The sequence below is a fragment of the Symphalangus syndactylus genome, chromosome 10 (assembly GCF_028878055.3).
Source record: "Symphalangus syndactylus isolate Jambi chromosome 10, NHGRI_mSymSyn1-v2.1_pri, whole genome shotgun sequence".
NCBI lineage: Eukaryota > Metazoa > Chordata > Mammalia > Primates > Hylobatidae > Symphalangus > Symphalangus syndactylus.
This window is the reverse complement of record NC_072432.2, coordinates 24,896,490-24,919,186: the sequence shown is the minus strand read 5'-3', so window position 1 is coordinate 24,919,186 and position 22,697 is coordinate 24,896,490. Positions and strand designations below refer to the sequence as shown.

At 36.2% G+C, this 22,697-nt stretch overlaps 1 protein-coding gene across 1 annotated transcript in view; it reads right to left on the bottom strand.

Annotated features, from left to right (window-relative positions):
* The window catches only part of MALRD1 (MAM and LDL receptor class A domain containing 1), a 690,246-nt gene that overhangs the window by 162,097 nt on the left and 505,452 nt on the right, over window positions 1–22,697 (bottom strand). The window contains exon 41 of the mRNA XM_063611006.1: window positions 2,468–2,669. Coding sequence (XP_063467076.1) covers window positions 2,468–2,669 — 202 coding nt within the window. The remainder of the gene's footprint in view (window positions 1–2,467; window positions 2,670–22,697) is intronic.

Genomic DNA, 22,697 nt, shown 5'->3' with positions numbered 1-22,697 from the left:
CCAGCACTTTGGGAGGCCGAGGCGGGCGGATCACGAGGTCAGGAGATCGAGACCACGGTGAAACCCCGTCTCTACTAAAAAAAAAAAAAATACAAAAAATTAGCCGAGCGCGGTGGCGGGCGCCTGTAGTCCCAGCTACTCGGAGGCTGAGGCAGGAGAATGGCGTGAACCCGGGAGGCGGAGCTTGCAGTGAGCCGAGATCGCGCCACTGCACTCCAGCCCGGGCGACAGAGCGAGACTCTGTCTCAAAAAAAAAAAAAAAAAAAAAAAAAGAATCTGGAGATGAATTACAAGCTCTCAAGCTTCTCTTGCTCTTGAGGAGCTCAAAATTGGTAAAATACATACAAATATGTATTATTCCAATATATACATATGGAATAATATATACAAGAAATATATATTCCAGTATATATATAAAATATATATAATGATATATATGGAATTATATATATGGACTGCATGTTAATATATAAGTTACTAATGTATAATATAATAATATAATTAGCAATATATAATAATATATAATAATACATTTTATAATATATATACATATTATGGAATATATATATAAAAGACAGAGCCAAGATTGAGTGGAAGAAGAGGTAATGAAGACATGAGCCACAGAAGACTTTTATGGAGCAATGGCTGAGAGAAGTTGAGAAAGCAAATATTCTAAAAATATATATTCATGCTTGGGAAGATGGAGTTTTTTTTTCCCTGAGATAAATGGTGAGAAAAAGAGTTTGGAGGCAGGTGCAGGCCCATTTGGAGGTGAAAATGAGAAAATTAAAGCAATTTGTCACAAAATGGCTTTATTTCTATTCAAAGGACACCAGAATACCAGCAGAGTGAAGAACATGCCAGGGAGAAATGGGAGGATTTGAGGATTGCTGGAGAAAATTGGTGCCAGGAAATGAGAAACTGATGCGTCTGGGACCCTAAAAGGCCTAGCTAAGGTGACAAACCAGCATATTTAGTGGTCCCCATTAGCACGACTAGCAGCAATTTTGGAAAATTCAGATGGTTACATGAACTCGATCGCAAAGATGATTAAAGCCATTATGGCAGAACATAGGATGAATAATCTATTCATATTATTATATGAATACAGATCTAGAATCTATTTACAATAATAGATTTACTTACTGTAAATAAATCATAATTTATTGTAAATAAGTTTATTTATCATAAAGCCATTATGGCAGAATATGAGCTGAATAATCTATTCATATTATTATATGAATATATATCTAAAATCTACAGGGGTGTGCTGATAAATAAATGTATTAATATGTGCAAAATGCTTAGCAAATTGCCTGGTACATACTATTCAAATTTGTGTGAAAAATTTAAGAAACAGAACATAATAGAATTCAAAATTCAGAATGCAAATGGATTTGGATAAGATGTTAATCATTAAGTCTATAATTATTGGGGGAAAAAGTAAGAGGCTGTTTATGGAACCCCAAAAACCAGGAGGCCTTGATGATCTAGAATATATATATTTTTATTACTAATGTTACTAGACAACGGGTTTAGGAGGAGTAATGAAGATGAGAAAGTGGTGATTATATGAGATTTTTAACCTTAAGATTTCAAAGGGGATGCTCAGGCCCTGAATGTAACTATGGGAGTGACTTCTTGAGGAAGCAGGTTTGCACTGGTTATTAGACTCGAAGAAGTTGATGTTTTAGATAGGGTGTGTCACCTGAAGTTGAAATTGCCCAGGATTTTGAATCCAGAGAAAAACTATGAGAAGAATAAAAATTCAGACGTGTGGCCTTAAAAGAAAAGAAACTTTGAGTAGGAGTGTTAGGGAAAAAAAAAAAAAAAAAACACTTTAAAAGAGGCATTGAGTAGCTAGAAAGACAATGACCCCACTATTTAATATTTTAAATGGAAGACTCAGTAAAGAAACAAACAGCCCCACTTAGGGGGCAACATCTTAAACAGCAGAAATTCAGATTTCAGTTAAAGGGGTGACATTTTTAGAAAAGGTGTTTAGAACTTTTTTTTTTCTTTTTGAAATAGAATGAGCATTCTAGCTTGTACAGTAGAAATGGTTAGGAGAAGGAACGTGGCCTGAGGAAGGGAAAAGGTTAATACAGGTGGAGAAGACAGTCTGGAAGATAATAGGTAGCCACAGGGGCCTTTGCCTTGTGCAGTTCTTGTGAATCTTTGGGAATAACGAAAGCAGAAAATAAAGCTACGTTCACCGAACAAAATTTCCTCAGGGTTTCTAAAACAACTTTAGTGCAAAGTTATTTTGTTGCCTACAAGACATGAAAATTTCATGGCGAAGTTCATAGACAGAGAAACTTTACTTCTTACTATATATGACTCTTTTCCATGTGTAAATAGAACTGGACCCAGAAATAAATGTAATTCCTCAGAAATTCCCAAATCTTTAGCATATTTAGATACTAAAAACAAATACTTATTCCCATTTTCTGAAAGAATCACTTACCTCCAGTCACACACTCTGGGGTAAAAGAGATGTCATCAAGAGCAATAAAGATGTCCTCATTTCCATCCAAATCAGCTTCAAATGCCACCTTAAATGGACTGTTACTGGAGAGAGGCACATAGCCATATGTCCATCCTGGTCTTTTATTTCCAATCACTGACCACACCAGAATGTTTAGCCCCGATTCTTCAATGGTATATACCTTTAAAAATCATTAAAAAATAACTTTTTATGATTGGAGATTAAAAGTATCATGACATCCAGATGATTGATGAAACAATGAAATCCCTGGCTATGTAACAGCTCAATATATTGACTGTTGTATTTTCTATCTGTAGAAATTGTGGGTTATAAAGTGAGCCAATGGATGTTATATTTTCCTTGGTTAGTAGGACCTTTGTTTGCTTCTGTCATCAACTTCTGTATGTCAAACTGGACATAATAAAAAAAAATGTAACTGTCTTAAGCATTTAAAAAGCTGGAGGAGGTATAAACACAAATTTTTTATTGCTAAAGAATTTTGTCTGTTAGACTAAGGTTGTGTGACTGCAGAAAAAGAGGACCCTCATGATACATGAATATGATAAATGAATATGAGATTATAGAAGTCATTTTAAAAACCACAGTAATGTGCAGAAAATATTTTAACATTTTGAAGATAGCATACTATACAGAACCTAATTAAAGTGAACTCTGATTTTTACACAAATCTTGGTTTACATCACAATAACTTAAAAAGAAATGGCTTTATTATATTTATTTTGTCATTTTTTTCTGGCAAAATTAGTTTACAAATTACATGAAAATGTAACTGCAACACTTTGTTTTTCCCCAAACCTCAGCACATATTTATTTATGTGTCTATTTTTATTGGTTTTACAGTTTATTTTTCTCTCTGCATTCAGTCTTTTTAATCTTCAATCCTACATGCTCTTGTCAAATTCATTTTCCTTCCATTCTCTTCCTACTCTACTTCTCAAAAACCACACCATGACTTTCCTTCCCCCACGTCATGAGCATTAAACTCTCTAATACGTGTCAACACATCTTACCCCGTTATTTTACCCTACCACTAGTCCCAATTAATTCTGGTCAACTTTACTAACTCACTATTTATTTCAATGCAATTTCTGGCCAGTTTGTAGGTTATTTCATTAGTAACATGTATTTATAATACCTCCAGTTTATTAAATTGAATAATTACATGTTATGTCAAGTGTTTCCATAGCAACTGTGGCCAATGGGAAAACTAGGAGTATTACTTAAGAACTCATAATATTGTTTATTCATTATGTCTAATGGGAAACCCACTAACAACTGAAATTATAGCACATATTTCTGTCCTTCAATAGAAATGATATTATTGTATTCTGAGGGTTTCTTTGTGATAACTCTCAGCAAAATATTTATTTTTAATAACTTTTAAATGTTGATAATTTTGAAAAACCTCAGTGGCTAACTTCCTTGAAAAGTAATTAATTCTAATGCCATTTGTTTCTAATTTTACATTTATTAAACATACTTAACTAAAATGGCAACTCATATCACAGTAATAATTATTTGAAATAGCTTTCTAAAAATTAACTGCTGGATGAATTTGGCTATTGCTATTTTAATATTTTTTAAATTTTAGTCAAACACAGACCCAGTAATATATTAACTGTCAACATTTTATAACATAAAGTAATAATTTTAGCATAATTTTTGTCATAAAATATGGATTCCAAGAATATACAAAAATATTAAAGTATACTTGAGTTTATGTTATCATCAAGGTTATATGCAAAGGTTATATTATGATCAAAGCTACTGCTTATAATGTAGAACATTAAAAACTTAAAGAGAACTTGTTGAATTTAAACAGACAGACCAAAATCAGGTCATCTAAATATAACCATTATAACATTATCAAATTAAATCTATATTAAATGTTTTGATGAAGAAACTCCTCAGCATTTATTTTTAATGAAGACTCCTTTGAAGGAAAACATTCAACAACAGATATGAAGAGGTAATAGAAAATATGAGTGCTAATTGTTAAGTTCCAGAATAGATGGTGTATTAAGCCACGCATGCATTTCTATAAAGGAATACCTGAGACTGGGTGATACTTAAGAAAAGAGGTTTAACTGTCTCATGGTTCTGCAGACTCTCCAGGAAGCATGGCACCAGCAACTGCTTCTGGGGAGGCTTCAAGAAGCTTTTTCTCATGACAGAAGGCCAACTGGGAGCAGGCACATTACATGGGGAAAGCAGGAAAAACAGAGAGAGTGCCGGAGGCGTGCGGTGTGCTACACTTTACAACAACCCGATTTTGTGAGAACTCACTATCAGCCATGAGAGATCCACACCCAAAACCCCACCAGACCCCACCTCCAACATTGGGGATTACATCTCAATATGATTTGGAGGGGACATCTAAACTATAACAGATGTGTATTAGAGACCATTTACTTTAACAATGTCCATGTATCTAGGTTGGCCAGATAAGGCTTTGAAAGAAAATGATCAGGACTTTTTCCTGAAGTTCCTCTCCTGCAGTATCCAGACACTCCTGGTGCCTGCAATGTTGAACGAAGGTCACTGGCACTGACTTGAAGTCTCTGAGTGAAATCCTTTGGCTATCGGAAACACTGCATGCATTTCACTAGGTATGTAGCTTATTAAAACCAGTGTGTGAAATGCATCAGTGAGAGGACAATATGACATTTCTTGGCCCCAGCTACACTCAGCTGTTCTAATAGGGGTCTGCTCTTTAGTTACCACTGATAAGGCAAAGCAATGAACAGAGTTACTGCTTAATCATTAGAAGTGCACAGTTTCCTATGGGTTAGTTTGAAAACACTCAAATAATATATAAGAAGAAAGAAAAAAATCTAAAGTCATAGGAAAATTTCCCTTGCAGAGAAGAGGTTATAGGTTTTAAGGTAAGTTGATACAGAATGGACATAACAACAATGCTACTGATATTAATGAAAATTTAGCTCATTCCCATATTTTCTGTCATGTCTCCTAAGTGATGTATGAGTGTTGGGTAAGACCAATTAACTGCCCTCTATAGCTTCAGAATTACAGATATATAGAGAGAGTGAACAATGCAGTAACTATATACAGTACAGACTTGCAGTCTCTGGTCCAGCATATGAGGAACTGGAAATCATTGATCCAGTCTTCACACACACACAAAAAGGCTGAATAAACTGAAAATCAACAACTATTTTTAGATCCATTAGAGCAGTGATCCCCAGTCTTTTTGGCACCAGGGACCCTTTCATGGAAGACAATTTTTTCCACGGATGAGGTGCCAGGGGAAATGGCTTTGTAATGAAACTGCTCCACCTCAGATCATCAGGCATTAGTTAGATTCTCATGAGGAGCACACAATCTAGGTCCCTCACATGCACAGGTCACAATAGGGTTCATGCTTCTATGGGAATCTAACACTGCTGCCACTGATCTGACAGGAGGTGGAGCTCAGAAGTTAATGTTCGCTCACCTGCTCCTCACCTTCTGCTGTGCAACCTAGTTCCTAGTAGGCCATGGGCCTGGAGCTTGGATACCCCTGCATTAGAGAACTGAGGTCACAGGACAAACTGCTGCCCCTAAAACTGAAGAAAGAGAGAGGGGGACACATTGAATCACAATGTACTAGAACAGAAGCCCAGGGAAAGGCAGTCCTGCAGGAACTAAGACAAGGGTGGAAAATCCTCAACTGTAATTGATCAACTGCTGGAGGCTCAGTGTGAACAAGTTTGAAAGTTAAATACTCTTAGTGTTGAGGGGAGGAACTCTTTTGAGGACACCCACAGTTTCATGAGTCTTACTTCCAGAAGTCTCATCAAGTTCTTTATTTATTTATTTACGACAGAGTCTCGCTCTGTCGCCCAGGCTGGAGTGCAGTGGTGCGATCTTGGCTCACTACAAACTCTGCCTTCTGGGTTCAAGCAATTCTCTGCCTCAGCCTCCCGAGTAGATGAGATTACAGGCGCCCGCCACCACGCCTGGCTAATTTTTGTATTTTTAGTAGAGATGGGGTTTCACCATCCTGGCCAGGCTGGTCTTGAACTCCTGACTTCGTGATCCACCCGCCTTGGCCTCCCAAAGTGCTGGGATTACAGGCATGAGCCACCGTGCCCAGCCTCATCAAGTTCTTATAACGAAGATCAGAGGAACATTCCCGCCTGTTTCTGGTAGGAGGGGGGAAATAGCTATTTTGAAACATACGAAGAACATTCTGTTCTTGCCAATGAGGCCTGCCCTTAAGGCAAACTATTTAAAGAGAGTTTAACTGACTGGAGCGGACCACAGCCTAACAAAAGTATGGAAGGGAAAATATAAAATCCATCCCCTCTAGTTCTCCATGGGGGAGAAGGGAAATAACCGGTTCCAGGCATTCCAGCCTTCTTGTTTCATCCAAGAAGGAGAAAAAAGAAGAAAAAAAATGCTGAGAGGCAATTGTAAAGGACACAACTCAGGGCGCAGTCTCGCTAAAAGACTGAGACCTCATCATAACCCCATTTAAAAATTTCTTCTATTCACAAATTACCCAGTCAAAGGCATTGTTACAGCAGCCCAAATGGACTGATACAGCATTATATAATGTTCAAGAGACATAACAATCATTTATGTGTGTGCACCTAACAACAGAGCATCATTTGATGCAAAAGCTCACAGAATTGCAAAGGGAAATACTTGCCAATTTACTAATGAATTTACTATTATAGTTAAAGATGCCAAGATTCCTCTCTCAGTAATTGGCAGATCAGAGGGCAGCAAACCAGTCAGGCAGTAGTTGAACTTAACAGCATCAATCAACTGGGTCTAATTTACATTTATAAAGTACTTCACCCAGAAAGAGCAGAATACACACTCTTCTCGAGCTCACACAGAACATTCATGAAGATTGACAACATTCTGAGCTATTAAACCAACTAGCAAATTTAAAAGAATAGAAATCATACAATGTATGCTCTTAGAACACAATGGAATTAAACTAGAAGTCAATAACAGGGAGATAGCTGAAAAATCCTGTTTGATATTATACGACACAATTTTCTTTTTGTTATAAATTATTTTATTTTTATTTCTCAAATGCCCGATTCCCAAATTGGCATTAGATATATTAGATAGATTTTTGATTATGCATAGTCAGGAAATTATTTTTATTTTTTCCTTTAGTATGATTATCTTTTTATTATACTTTAAGTTTTGGGATACATGTGCAGAACCTGCAGGTTTGTTACATAGGTATACACGTGCCATGGTGGTTTGCTGTACCCATCAACCCGTTATCTACATTAGGTATTTCTCCTAATGCTATCCTTCCCCTATCTCCCACCCCGGCAGGCCCCACTGTGTGATGTTCCCCTCCCTGTGTCCATGTGTTCTCATTGTTCAACTCCCACTTATAAGTGAGAACATGCACTGTTTGGTTTTCTGTTCCTGTGTTAGTTTGCTGAGAATGATGGTTTCCAGCTTCATCCATGTCCCTTCAAAAGACTCATCCTTTTTTATGGCTAAATAGTATTCTATGGTGTATATGTGCCACATTTTCTTTATCTAGTCTATCATTGATGGGCATTTGGGTTGGTTCCAAGTCTTTGCTATTGTGAACAGTGCTGCAATAAACATACATGTGCATGTGTCTTTATTTATTTATTATTTTATTTTATTTTTTAAGATGGAGTCTCACTCTGTCACCAGGCTGGAGAGTGCAGTGGTGCAATCTTGGCTCACTGCAACCTCCACCTCCTGGGTTCAAGTGATTCTCCTGCCTCAGCCTCCCAAGTAGCTGGGACTACAGGTACCCGCCACCACGCCCGGATAATTTTTTGTATTTTTAGTAGAGACAGTGTTTCACCATGTTTACCAGGATGGCCTCGATCTCTTGACCTTGTGATCCACCCACCTCAGCCTCCCAAAGTGCTGGGATTATAGGCGTGAGCCACAGCGCCCAGCCATGCATGTGTCTTTAAAGTAGAATGATTTATAATCCTTTGAGTATATACCCAGTAATGGGATGGCTGGGTCAAATAGTATTTATGGTTCTAGATCCTTGAGGAATTGCCACACTGTCTTCCACAATGGTTGAACTAATTTACACTCCTAACAACAGTGTGAAAGCATTCCTATTTCTCCAGATCCTTTCCAGCATCTGTTGTTTCCTGACTTTTTAAAGATCACCATTCTGGTGTGAGATGGTATATCATTGCGGTTTTCATTTGCATTTCTCCAATGACCAGTGATGACGAGCTTTTTTTCATATGTTTATTGGCCTCATAAATGTCTTCTTTTGAGAAGTATCTGTTCACATCCTTCGCCCATGGTTTGATGGGGTTGTTTCTCTTTTTTCTTGTAAATTTGTTTAACTTTCTTGTAGATTCTGGATATTAGCCCTTTGTCAGATGGATAGATTGCAAAAATTTTCTCCCATTCTCTAGGGTGCCTTCACTCTGATAATAGTTTCTTTTGCTTTGCAGAAGTCCTTTAGTTTAATTAGAACCCATTTGTCAATTTTGGCCTTTGTTGCCATTGCTTTTGGTGTTTTAGTCATGAAGTCTTTGACTAGGTGGATTCACAGCCGAATTCTACACAATTTTCAATAACACATAGGTCAATGAAGTTCCAAGAGAAATTTTAAAATATTCTATTTCAATTAAAAATTAAACATAAAATATGGTTAATCAAAGTATATGGGATGAAGTGAAGCAGTGCTTAGAGGAAAATTTTATAGCATTGAATGCATATAGTTTAAAGTAAGAAAGATTGGAAATCAATAAAAGGTTGACTCTTTGAAAAGATTAATAAAATTGCTAAACCTCTAGCCAAGTTAACTGAGAAAAAAAGAGAGAAGACCCAAAGCATTAATATTGAAAATGACAAAAGAACCATCACTACTGATCCCATGAATTTTAAAAGAGTAATGAAAAATATCATCATCATCATTATTATTATTACTGAGACAGAGTCTTGCTCTGTCGCCCAGGCTGGAGTGCAGTGGTGCTATCTCAGCTCACTGCAACTTCTGCCTCCCAGGTTCAAGCGATTCTCCCACCTCAGCCTCCTGAGTAACTGGGATCACAGGTGCCCACCACCATGCCTGGCTAATTTTTGCATTTTTAATAGAGACAGGTTTCACCATGTTGGCCAGGCTGGTCTCGAATCCCTAACCTCAAGTGATCTGCCCGCCTCGGCCTCCCAAAGTGCTGGGATTACAGGTGTGAGTCACCGCACCTAGGCAAAAAATATTATTAACAATATATACCATATATTTGATAATTTAGATGTAATTGACCAATTCCTTGAAAGGCACATCTACTGAAATTCACACAAGAAAAAACAGATAATCTGACTACACCTATCTCTATTAAAGAAATTCAATCAATTATTAATAACCTTTCAGAACAAAACCATAATATAAAACCAGACAAAAACATTACTAGAAAGGAAAACTACAGACCAATATTTCTTATGAGCATAGATGCAAAAATTCTCCAAAAGTATTAGCAAATTAAATTCAACAATGGAAGAAAATAATAATATACCATGATCTGGTAGGATTTATTCCAAGTATGCCAGGCCAGTAAACATTGGAAAATCAATTAATGTAATCCATCATATCAACAAGCTACAGAATAAACATTAAATAATTATATCAATACATGCAGAAAAGAATATGATGAAAAGCAATACCCATTCATGATGACAACTGTTAGGGAACTAGGAATAGAAGGGAACTTCATATTGATAAAGAATATTGATGAAGAACCTATAGCTAATATCATCCTTAATAGTGAAAAACTAGCCATTTTTCTACTAAAATCATGAACAAGCAAGGATGTCTGCTCTCACAACTCCTATTCAACATCATAATGGAAGTCGTTGGTAGCATAAAAACAGAAAAAAGGGGAAAAAAGTATACTAATTGAGAAAGAAATAAAACTGTTCATAGATGACATGATGGTCTCTGTAGAAAACCAACCAATAATCAACCAAAAAAATTCGTGGAAGTGAGAAGCAATTAGAGAAAAGTTGCAGGATGCAAGAATAATATGCAAATTTAATATTTTTTTATATAGCAGGAATGAACAATTGGAATTCAAAATTTAAAACAATATAATTTATATTAGCACCAAAAAAGAAATATATATTTATAAATCTAACAAAATAGTACATGATATATACGAAGAACACTACAAAACTGATGAAAAATCTCAAAGATAGATAAATAGATGTTATTTCATGAGGAAGACTCAATATTGTCAAGATGTAAGTTCTTCCCGACTTGATTTATAGATTCAATCAATCCTAGTAAAAGTCCTAGCAAGTTATTTTGAGGATACTGAGAGGCTCACTTGGAATTTAAAAAGGAAAGTCAAAGACTCCGAATAACCAACACAAGTTTAAAGGAGAAGAAAAATGTCAGATAACTGACACTACCAGACTTTAGACATAATATAAGGCTATAGTAACAAAGACAATGTAGTATTTGTGAAAGAACAGACACATTGATAATGGAATAGAATAGAGAGCCCAGAAACAGACTCACACAAATATAAGTAACTGATATTTGACAAGGAATCAAAGGCAATCTAATGCAGAAAGGATAATGCAGAACTACACCCACAAACAAACGAAAAGAATCTGGACACAGAGTATACATGTGTTAGCAAAATTAACTCAAAATTGTTCATTGAATTAAAAGTCAACTGCGAACTATAAAACTTGTAGAAGATAACATAGGGGAAAATCTAATGGCTTTGGGTGTTGCAATGACTTTTTACATAATATTGCCAAAACCAGGAACCATAAATGGGAAATTGGTAAGTTGGACTTTGTTAAATTAAAAACTTCTGTGTAAATGACACTTAGGAGAATGAAAAGACAAGCTAGAGACCAAAGAAAATATTCTAAAACACATATCTGATAAGGCCTGGTATTCAAAATATATAAAGAACTTTAAAAACTCAAAAATAAGAAAATAAACAACCAGATGAGAAAAATGGATGAAACATCTGAACAGAAACCTCCCTAAAGAATCTATTCAAATGGCTAATGGCATATAGAAAATACTCAAACTCATTTGTTATCAGGGATTTTCAAATTAAAACAAAAATGAGATGCCACTAAACATCTTTTAAAATGGCTATTTCCAAATCACTGACATCATCAAACACTCCCGAGGATATGCAGCAACAGGAACTCTCATTCACTATGAAACATTAGAAGATAACATAGGAGGTTATCTTCTGGTGGGAATGCAAACTGGTATAGCCACTTTGTCAAGACAGTTTGGCAGTTTCTTAGAAAACTAAACATACTCTTGCCATGTGAACCAGCAACTGTACTACTTGATATTCACCCAGATGTGCTGAATGTTTATGTCTACACTAAATGTGCATGAGATTGTTTATAGCAACTTTATAATTGCCAAAACTTGGAAGCAACCAACACGTCTTGGAACCGATGAATAAACAAACTCTGGCACATCCATAGTATGGCATCTTATTCGGTAATAAGTAAATGAGGTATCAAGCCATGAAAAGACAGAGAAGGAACTTACATGTATATTTTTAAGTGAAATAAGTCAATCTGAAAAGGGTAGTTACTGTATGATTCCAACTAAGTGAATTCATGCAAAAGGTAAAACTATGGAGACAGTAAAAAAAAAAAGACCAACAGTTACTAGGGTTTTGGGGGGAGAGAGGGATAAATAGGTGGAGCAAAGGGGAATTTTAGGGCAGCGAAACTATTCTGCATGATACTATGGACATAGGTCAGACATTTGTCAAAATACATGAAATGTGCAACCCAGAGTGAGCCCTAATGTAAACTATAAACTTTAATGATAATGCCTCGATATTGGCTCATCAATTGTAACTAATGTACCACACTAATGGAAGACGTTAATGATGGATGAAAACTGGGTGGGACAAGGGGAAGTTGAGAGGGATTATATTATATGAAAACTGTTTGTTCTTTCCATTCAGTTTTCCTATAAACCTAAAACTGCTACAATAATAAAGCTGTTTAATGTTTAAAAGTAAATTTTAAAAATACACAGTACAGAAATGATAGCGCTGGTGAGGGAATTTTCCTTATTTGCTTTGGTTTACTGAGTTGCCGTAGTTGGAAAAACACAAATGTCTCATCAATTTTAATGCCAATTAAAGAAATTATTAAAATAATCACTTGTCCCATTAATACATTTAGTCATCCTCCTTTTCTCTCTCTGTCATGCTTTCTATCTCTAATTTTGGACTTTAAAATAAATCACTAGCATACCATCATTAACCTTGCCAACATCAACTACTTTCCCCATCTCAATCTTTAGAGACCAAACATCTTTGCCTAATTAGAGGCAAGAATGATCGAAGTACCAGGTACATTAATCTATCAAAGGGGGCACTTTAGAATTAATTTAGTAATAGTTTTCTAGAACTGGCTACCACAAACACATTGTAAGAATGTCTTTAAAATGGTGTAGAAGTTTTCTCAAGCTCTGTCTCCCCTACACATTTCCTCTGTATCTTCTCACTACTGTTTGCCTCCTTATGCTCTAGCATAAGGTTACGTTGCCAACCCCCTTAAATGCTGGAAACACTCCTGACTTACGGCTTCACGTGACTTTTTCTCTGTTTGAAATGTTTTCCTTCTGATACCCATATTTGCATGGCCCACCTACCCACTTCCTTCAAATATTTGCTCAAAGTTACATTCTTAATGAAGCCTACTCTGACCACCACGGTTGTAAAAATGAAGTCCTACCCAGCTTTCCCAACCCTCCTACACTACTTTACTTTTGATGGGGTTTAGATGTTTGTCCCCTCCAAATCTCATGTTGAAATGTGATCCCCAATGTTAAAGGTGAGCCTGGTAGGAGGTGTTTGGGTCATGGAAGCAAATCCCTCATGAATGGTTTGATACCCTCTTCTGAGTAATAAGTGAGTTCTTGCTGGTTGTTTAAAGAAGCCTGGCCACATGAGCTCAACATCACTGATCATTAAAGAAATTCAAATCAAAACCACAATGAGATACCATCTCATGCCAGTCAGAATGGCGATTATTAAAATGTTGAGAAACAACAGATGCTGGAGAGGCTGTGGAGAAATAGGAACGCTTTTACACTGTTGTTAGGAATGTAAATTAGTTCAACCATTGTGTAAGACAGTGTGGCGATTCCTCCAAGATCCAGAACCAGAAATACCATTTGACCCAGCAATCCCATTACTGGGTATATACCCAAAGGAATATAAATCATTCTATTACAAAGATAAATGCATGCATATGTACACTGCACTATTCACAGTAGCAAAGAAATAGAATCAACCCAAATGCCCATCAATGATAGACTGGATAAAGAAAATGTGGTACAAAAAATGTGGTACATATACACCATAGAATGCTATGCAGCCATAAAAAGGAACAAGATCATGTCCTCTGCAGGGACATAAATGGAGCTGGAAGCCATTATCTTCAGCATGCTAACACAGGAACAGAAAACCAAACACTGCATATTCTCACTTATAAGTGGGAGCTGAACAATGAGAACACACGGACACAAAGAATGGAACAACACACACTGGGGCCTGTGGGGGGTGGGGTTGGGGAGGGAGAGCATTAGAAAAAATAGCTAATGCATGCTGGGCTTGATACTTAGGTTATGGGTTGATAGGTGCAGCAAACTACCATGGTACACATTTACCTATATAACAAAGCTGCACATCCAGCGCATGTACCCTGGAACTTAAAATAAAATTTTAAATTAATAAAAAAAGAGCAAGCGTGGCACCTCCTCCTCCCTCCACCTCTTGCTCCTGCTCTCAGCATGTGACATTGCCTGCTACCCCTTCGCCTTCTACAATGATTGGAAACTTCCTGAGTCCTCACCAGAAGCAGATACTGGAATCCAGCTTCCTGTAGAACCTACAGAACTGTGAGCCAAAACAAACCTCCTTACTTTATAAATTACTCAACTTCAAGTATTTCTGCTTAGCAACACAAGTGGACTAATACAACTTTGTTCCATAATCCTTAAAGATACTACCCAACCTACTTATTACATCTGCTTCCTGCCTGTTTCTTTCACTATAATATAAATGCTATAAAGGCAGGGGATTTTTGTATGTTTTGCTTATTTATGTACCCTAAATGCCTAGAGCACTGCCAGGCACATAATAGGTGCTCAACAAATATTTGCTAAAGAATGAAAGAATGGGAAAGTTAAGGATTTAAGAACTTTAGAGTTAGAAAGGATCTTGGAGATCTTCTAGTCTCAAACTTCCTAGGAGACCAGAGAGAATAAGGGACGTGCCTATGTTACTCACCATCAATAATGGAAGTGGAGTAGAATCTCACGTGTATCACTGTGTAATTGCTGCCATATCACAACACCATGTATGCCATCTCCATCTAGTTTAGAATATTTTCATCATCTATTTATTACAGGGAAAATAATTTAAATACATACGCTCAGAGCTGAGATATATTACTGATAAATCAGGTAATAAAATTTACTTGATCAATGGAATTTTGAAATAGATTTGATTTTATTCATCAGTTTCTGAATAACAAAAAGCCTCAGCTTTTAATTTAAATAGGGGATTTAACACCAGAAATCAGAGAATTTAGTCATGAAAAGTATAAAATTTTTTAAAACACAGTACAAGCTGTTGAAATGATAAATGGATTTTTTTAAATGATGTAACAAAATATTTTTATATTTTGACATATTGGTTATTAGCCAGAAAAAAATAACACAACCAAATGTCTTGACTTAAAATGTATTGATGAGATACATGAAAAATTCAATATATACATATATCCATACATATATCCATACATATATACAGAAAATTATTTTTAAATATTTTCCTACTGATAAGAAATTTTAAATTGGGAATTTGGTGAGTGTTTTCCCTGTCCAACCATAGAGCCCAATTGTTTATTTTTTTAGTTATTTAACAGTTTCTTGAGGGCTGCACCTTTAAATTCCCAGATTGTCAATAACCATGTACAGTATATGGAATAAGGTGAACATGAGTGCATGTATAAATAAAATAGTCCTCTTAGGACTTTTAAACATTCATTTCTAGTAGGAGAGTATCTAGAAATCACCATCTACAAGTCATAATTAGGTTGCATGGCTACTATAGTTTTTTCAATTTATGTATTATATAAATAAACACTTGCATATTAAAATTTGTTTTCTTCCAGGGACGAGTACAGTATAATGTATCTACACTTAGATCAAACTGTTATAACATATTTATCAGAAAATAATGCTGTGGACGATAGCTTGAACATGTGGACTGGAGGCAACATGGAGAAGGAAAGCAGGAGAGCAGAACTAGATTTTTATTGTGTATAAGTTATTATAGTGTAACTACTAATGCTTTACAAAAGCAAACACTGAACAAAAGAAAAAGAAAATAATTTTTTTCTTTTGAAATTAAAAAAAATATTTCTACGATAATCAATTCATCAACTTATATAAAAGACAAATCCATCTACTTACAAAAAACAGGATTATTCAGGTACTGTTGTGAGAGGTAGTAGTGTTCTTACCATGTTTACAAATAAGGATACAGAGACACACACACACACACACAAAAATTCAAAACATCAACAAAACCAGGAGCTGGCACTTTGAAAAAAATTAATAAAGTAGGTAGACTGCTAGCTAGACTAATAAAGAAGAAAAGAGAGAAGATTCAAATAAATGCAATCAGAAATGATAAGGGTAATATTACTACTAACTCCATAGAAATATAAACAACCATCAGAGAATATTATAAATACCTCTATGCACATGAACTAGGAAATCTAGAAGAAACTGATAAATTTCTGGACATATACACCCTGAAATTGAATCCCTGAACAGGCCAATAATGAGTTCTGAAATTGAAGCAGTAATAAATAGCCTACCAACCAAAAAATCCTAGGATCAGATTAATTCACGGCTGAATTCTACCAGATGTACAAAGAATAGCTGGTACCATTCCTATGGAAACTATACAAAAAAAATTGAAAAGGAGGGACTCCTCTCTAACTCATTCTATGAGTCCAGCATCATCCTGATACCAAAACCTGGCAGAGATAAAACAAAAAAAAAGAAAATTTTAGGCCAATATCTTTGATGAACATGAATGCAAAAATCCTCAAAAAAAAAATACTGGCAAACTAATCTAGCAGCACATCAAAAAGTGTATTTACCACAATCAAGTTGCCTTCATCCCTAGGATGCAAGGTTCGTTCAACATAAAGAAATCGATAAATGTGATTCATCACATAAACAAAACTAAAGACAAAAACCACATGATTATCTCAATAGATGCGGAAAGGCTTTCGTTGAAATTCAGCATCCATTCAGGTTAAAAACTCTCAATAAACTAGATATTGAAGGAATATACCTCAAAATAAGAGCCATACAGGACAAACCCACAGCCAATATTATACTCAATGGGCAAAAGCTAGAAGCATTCCACTTTCAAGACAAGGATGCACTCTCTCACCACTCCTATTCAACACAGTACTTAAAGTCCAGGCCAGGGCAATTGGGAAAGATAAAGAAATAAAGGGCTTCCAAAAAGGAAGACAGAAAGTTAAATTACCCCTGTTTGCAGGCGACATGATCCTATATCTAGAAAACCCCATTGTCTCTGCGCAAAAGCTTCTTAAGCTGATAAGCAACTTCAGTAAAGTCTCAAGATACAAAATCAACATACAAAAATCAGTAGCGTTCCTATATACCAGCAACAGTCAAGCCGAGAGCTGAGCCAGGAATAAAATCCCATTCACAATGGCAACAAATGAATAAAATATCTAGGAATACAGTGAACCGGGGAGGTGAAAGATCTCTACAATGAAAATTACAAGACAGTGCTGAAAAATATCAGAGATGACACAAATATCAGAGACAATGGGAGGAAATATTTGCATACTGTGCATCTTATAAAGGTCTGATATCCAGTACCTCTAAAGAACTTAAGTTTATAGGGACAAAAACAATCATATTAAAAATGGGCAAAGGATATGAACAGACACTTTTCAAAAGACCTATATGCAGCCAACAATCATATGAAAAAAAGCTCAATCACTGATCTTTACAGAAATGCAAATCAAAACCACAATGAGATATCATCTCACACCAGTCAGAATGGCTATTATTAAAAAGGCAAAAAATAACAGATGCTGGCAAGGTTGTGGAGAAAAAGGAACACTTATATTGTGGAAGACAGTGTGGTGATTCCTCAAAAACCTGGAAACAGAACTAGCATTTTACCTAGCAATCCCATTATGGGGTACATATCTCCCAAAATATAAATCATTCCAGTATAAAGATATACACATAGGTATGTATGTTCATTGCAGCACTATCAGTGGTAGCAAAGACACGGAATCAACCTAAATCCCTATTAGTGATAAGGGATAAGGAAAATGTGGTACATACACACCATGGAATACTATGCAGCCATTAAAAGAATGAGATCATGTCCTGTGCAGGCACATGGATGGAGCTAGAAGCCATTATCCTCAGGAAACTAAGGCTGGGACAGAAAACCAAATACCGCATGTTCTCACATTTAAGTGGGAGCTAAATCATGAGAACATGTGGACACATAGAGGGGAACCCACACACACACTGGAGCCTATCGGAGGGTGGAGGTTGGAAGGAGATAGACGATCAGGAAAAATAATTAATGGGTACTAGTTATTTGGCTTAATACCTAGGTGATGAAATAATAAAACAAAAAGCCCATGACACATGTTTATCTATGTAACAAACCTGCACATGTACCCCTGAGCTTAAAATTAAAAAGTTTAAAAAACATAATTACTTTGTTACACTAGAACTTCACCACCATTTCTGGGTTTGGATGTCACTGAATTATAAATAATCTAGGGCATGTTATAAAGAATGTACCATAGGCAATTAGGGGAGTGGGTAATTATAAAAAATAAATCTTAGAACAATCAGAATTAGGATGAAATAACAATCTACAATTCAGCTGAGTCATTAAAGACTGAGGAAATAGATCACTCTTGTCTTTTTTTCACCTTTCTTACTTAAGATGAGGACCAAGAATCCCACAGTTTTCTTTCTAACACCTCAAAGCAAATTAAATAGGTTTATATATATGAAATACTTTTTCAAACTATAAAGGAGTGTCCAAAATTGGTTGGTGATTATTTGGGATATAGGGAGGCATGTCTGTTAATCTCTATTATATTTCAAAAGCATAAAACTTTCCCCCAATGTTTATCCTATTAGCCAGAAGGCTGAGCAATGTAATAGTTAGGAATTAGGACCCAGATCCCAATCCTGTCTCTGCCCAGATTAATTGAATGTTTTAGGCCAAGTTATTTAATCTCTTTAAATTTCAGTTTCCACCACTATTAAATGAAATGACATTAATAAGCAGAGCTCAAAGATATTGTAGGTTCAGTTCCAGACTACTGCAATAAAGCTAATATTACAATAATGTGAGTCATACAAATGTTTTGGTTTCTCAGTGCATGTAAAAGTTATGTTTACACTATACTATAGTCAGTTAAGTGTGCAACAGCATTATGCCTACAAAAAGCAATGTATATACTTTAACTTAAAATATATTATTGCTAAAATATGCTAATAACCATCTCAGCCTTCAAGTCATAATCCTGCTGGCGAAGGGCCTTGCTTTGTTGAGCTGCTCACTGATTAGGGTGCTGATTGCTGAAGGTTGGAATAGCTGGGGCAATTTCTTAAAATAAGACAATAAGTTTGCTGCATGATTGACTCTTCCTTGCTCAAAAGATTTCTCTGTAGCAAATGATGTCATTTGATAGCATTTTACCCACAGTAGAACTTCTTTCAAAATTGGAGTCAATCCTCTCAAACCCTGTTGCTGCTTTATCAAGCACTGTGTCAGCACTTTCTGCTTCACTTTGCACTTTTATGTTAGGAAGGTGGCTTATTCTCTTAAACTTCATGAACTAACCATCCTCTACTAGCTTCCAACTTTTCTTCCACAGCTTCCTCACTTCTCTCAGCCTTCATAAAACTGAAGAGAGTTGGGTCTTGCTCTGGATTAGGCTTTGGCTTAAGGGAATTTTGCAGCTCATCCGATCTTCTATCCAGACCACTTAAACTTTCTCCATATTAGCACGAAGGCTGTTTTGCTTCGTTATCATGTGTGTGTTCACTGGAGTAGCATTTTTAACTTCCTCCACGAACTTTTCCCTTGTATCCCCAACTTGACTAGCTGTTTGGAGCAAGAGGTCTAGCTTTCAGCCTACCTCACCTTTCGACATGCTTTCCTCACTAAGCTTAATCATTTCTAGCTTTTGATTTAAAATGAGACAATTGCTGTTCTTCCTTTCGCTTGAACACTTAAAGACCATTGGCCTTTAAGGGTCGGCCTAATTTCAATGTGGTCTTGTCTCAGGAAATAGGAAGGCCCAAAGAGAGGGAGAGAGACAAGGGATCCACAGGTCAATCTAGCAGTCAGAACACACACAGTATTTATCAATTATATTCACCATTTTATATTACAGTTCATAACACCCCAGAAAAAAATACAATAGTAGCATCAAAGATCACTGATCAAAGATCACCATAAGGAATATCATGAAGCCGGGCATGGTGACAATTTTAATAAGTCATAGAGCTGTTAGGGAGGATGATTCAGGCCAGTCATATCTTGCCAAAGATCTACTTTTACTTGGGTGATGGGTAAGTTAGAAGCATGCAATTAATTTTCATTCACAATAGATAAATAATTTAATAGGCAAAAAAATTATGTCCACTTTAGAAAAAAAGGCACAGCAATTAAAACTTATAAACACTGGGAATAAGGAAGAACAAAGAAAATCTAACCAACCCATCGAAAGACTCAAGTAGGCCGGGCGTGGTGGTTCACGCCTGTAATCCCGGCACTTTGGGAGGCAGAGGGGGGCAGATCACCTGAGGTCAGGAGTTCAAGATCAGTCTGACCAATATGGTGAAACCCCATCTCTACTAAAAATACAAAATTAGTGAGGGATGGTGGCACATGCCTGTAATCCCAGCTACTTGGGAGGCTGAGGCAGGAGAATTGCCTGAACTGGGAGGTGGAGGTTGCAGTGAAGTATATATACATCTGTGAAGTTCAGTAAAATGGAGTACAATAAAACGAAGTGTGCTGTAGCTCCCTGATAGATCTGTTATTAGGTTTAAATGTAAGTGAAGTATGTCAATTCAGTACCAACACTAAGCACATTTTATTACTATTGCTATTACATATCATATATATATCTTATGGTGGAAAAAAGGAGCTAATATAGAAGGATAAGTCATGTCATGTTAATGAGAGTGGTAACTGGGGAATTTAATTATGAGAAGCTGGCATTCTTTGTGGGATTAAAAAAATAATAATTTCAGATGTAGTTTTAGGTTTTTCAGATTTTTTTTAAAGCATTGCTAAGGTCCTTGCAAATAAGGAGGATGAGAAGCAGAGAGCTTTAGAAATTTCTGAGTTTCTAATCCTTAGTGACTTGCAAAGCTGGGTGTTGGACACAGGTTTCCTGTGTTCCAGTCGGGCAGTCTTTCTTGCACCTCACTTGGTTTGTAATAAACATCACTGAATGTCTCACAGGAGGAAGAACTGAAAAAACTTATAGCTACTATGCATGTGGAAGTTGAAATGGCTGATTTGTATTTAGCTCTTTTGTATAAAGCACTGAGAAAATGCCTCTTCTTAGCAAAATGACCCACGTAGCATTTAATGTTAGTTAGCCCAACACTTACAGGCTTTTGTCTCAATGAACAATATCACTGCACAGAGCACCTTCAGCATGCCTTCAAAACACCTTCCCTCAAATTGAAAGAAAATTTACACTGCAAGATAGCAAATAGGGAAAAAAATGAATTTCTGAACTGAATTACTGTTCTTTTAGTAGGTTCTTCAAAAGTTGTAAATATTTAGAAAAATCATTTCTGGTTCTGATGGCTAACCGAAAACACACACTTACCTACACTCTCCAAAAATGTTCCACTGGAAAGACAGGAAAAACACTGACACAGATCCACAGAAGCACTGGAAAATCAGGATCACAGGTACCAGCTTACAAAAATAGTTAGGACTTTCTGGAAATTTTAAATCAAATGGAAACTGTTTGATGAAAACACATAAACAGAACTGAGGCATTTTCAAACACCTACAGGTAAAAGAAAAGATCAGTATCAATGACAAAAATGTGAACTGTTCCAGCCCAATTCTGGAATAACTCAAAGGGACAAAGACCAAAGGGAAGAAGCTGTGTATATGTCACCATCTGGTAATTAATCCAAGGACTCCAGAAGAGCCAGGTTGATTCCTTGGGTTAGGAGTTGCTGATTCTAGCATTCGTACCCAGAACAGACAAGATGGGTAAATATTGCTGAAATGGAGCTCTGACACAGGAGTTCCCAAGAGTTTGTACTGAGACCAGAGAAATGATGCAATGTCCCTTATGACTGCCATAAAAATACATGTACCTCTTTCAACACATAAACAAGCTAACAATACATCATAAACATAAACACACTAGAAAACAGCTAGTCCTTTACATCAGAGCAATATGAAACCAGAGATCCTGAATCAGAATGCATATTCACTGTTAGGGGAAGGGAATTTCTTACTTGGTCTGAGAAGATAAAGAACACATAGTAATATTATTCAATCTAGACTCATCTATCTATAGAAATAGAACACTAATACTAAGTAACCAGACAGTTGTGAAAAACTGTAAAATAGAGACTCTACATTAAACAGAATACTGAACACCATGGGGAAGACAGTTAATAGAACCAATGGAAAAATAAAGAAAGAAATATAATTAACTCTCTTGAGAGATTTAGGTGTCAGTCATATCTAACAGGCAAATATGAAAGGGGGAAGCATTCAGAGTTCTTGGAAATTAACAGTATGATTGTAAAAATAAAACCCTCAGAGATAGACTGAATAGCAAAACTGACCCAGATTAAATACCAAAAAGTGAATTGGAAAACTGAAAGAAGTGATCCTCCAAGACCACAGTGCCAGAGGACTAAAAGCTGAAAACGTTGTGAATTTACGTGAGGCGTTGGTGGGGAAAGGTCCAGAAGTTTGCAGATCTGTCTAATAGTTTTCCTTGAAGGATATAACCAAGCAAATTACAGCTGAAAATCTCCCTAAGGTGACAAATGATGAGGGCTCATTAAATTTCCAGGAAAATTTATGGATTCCAG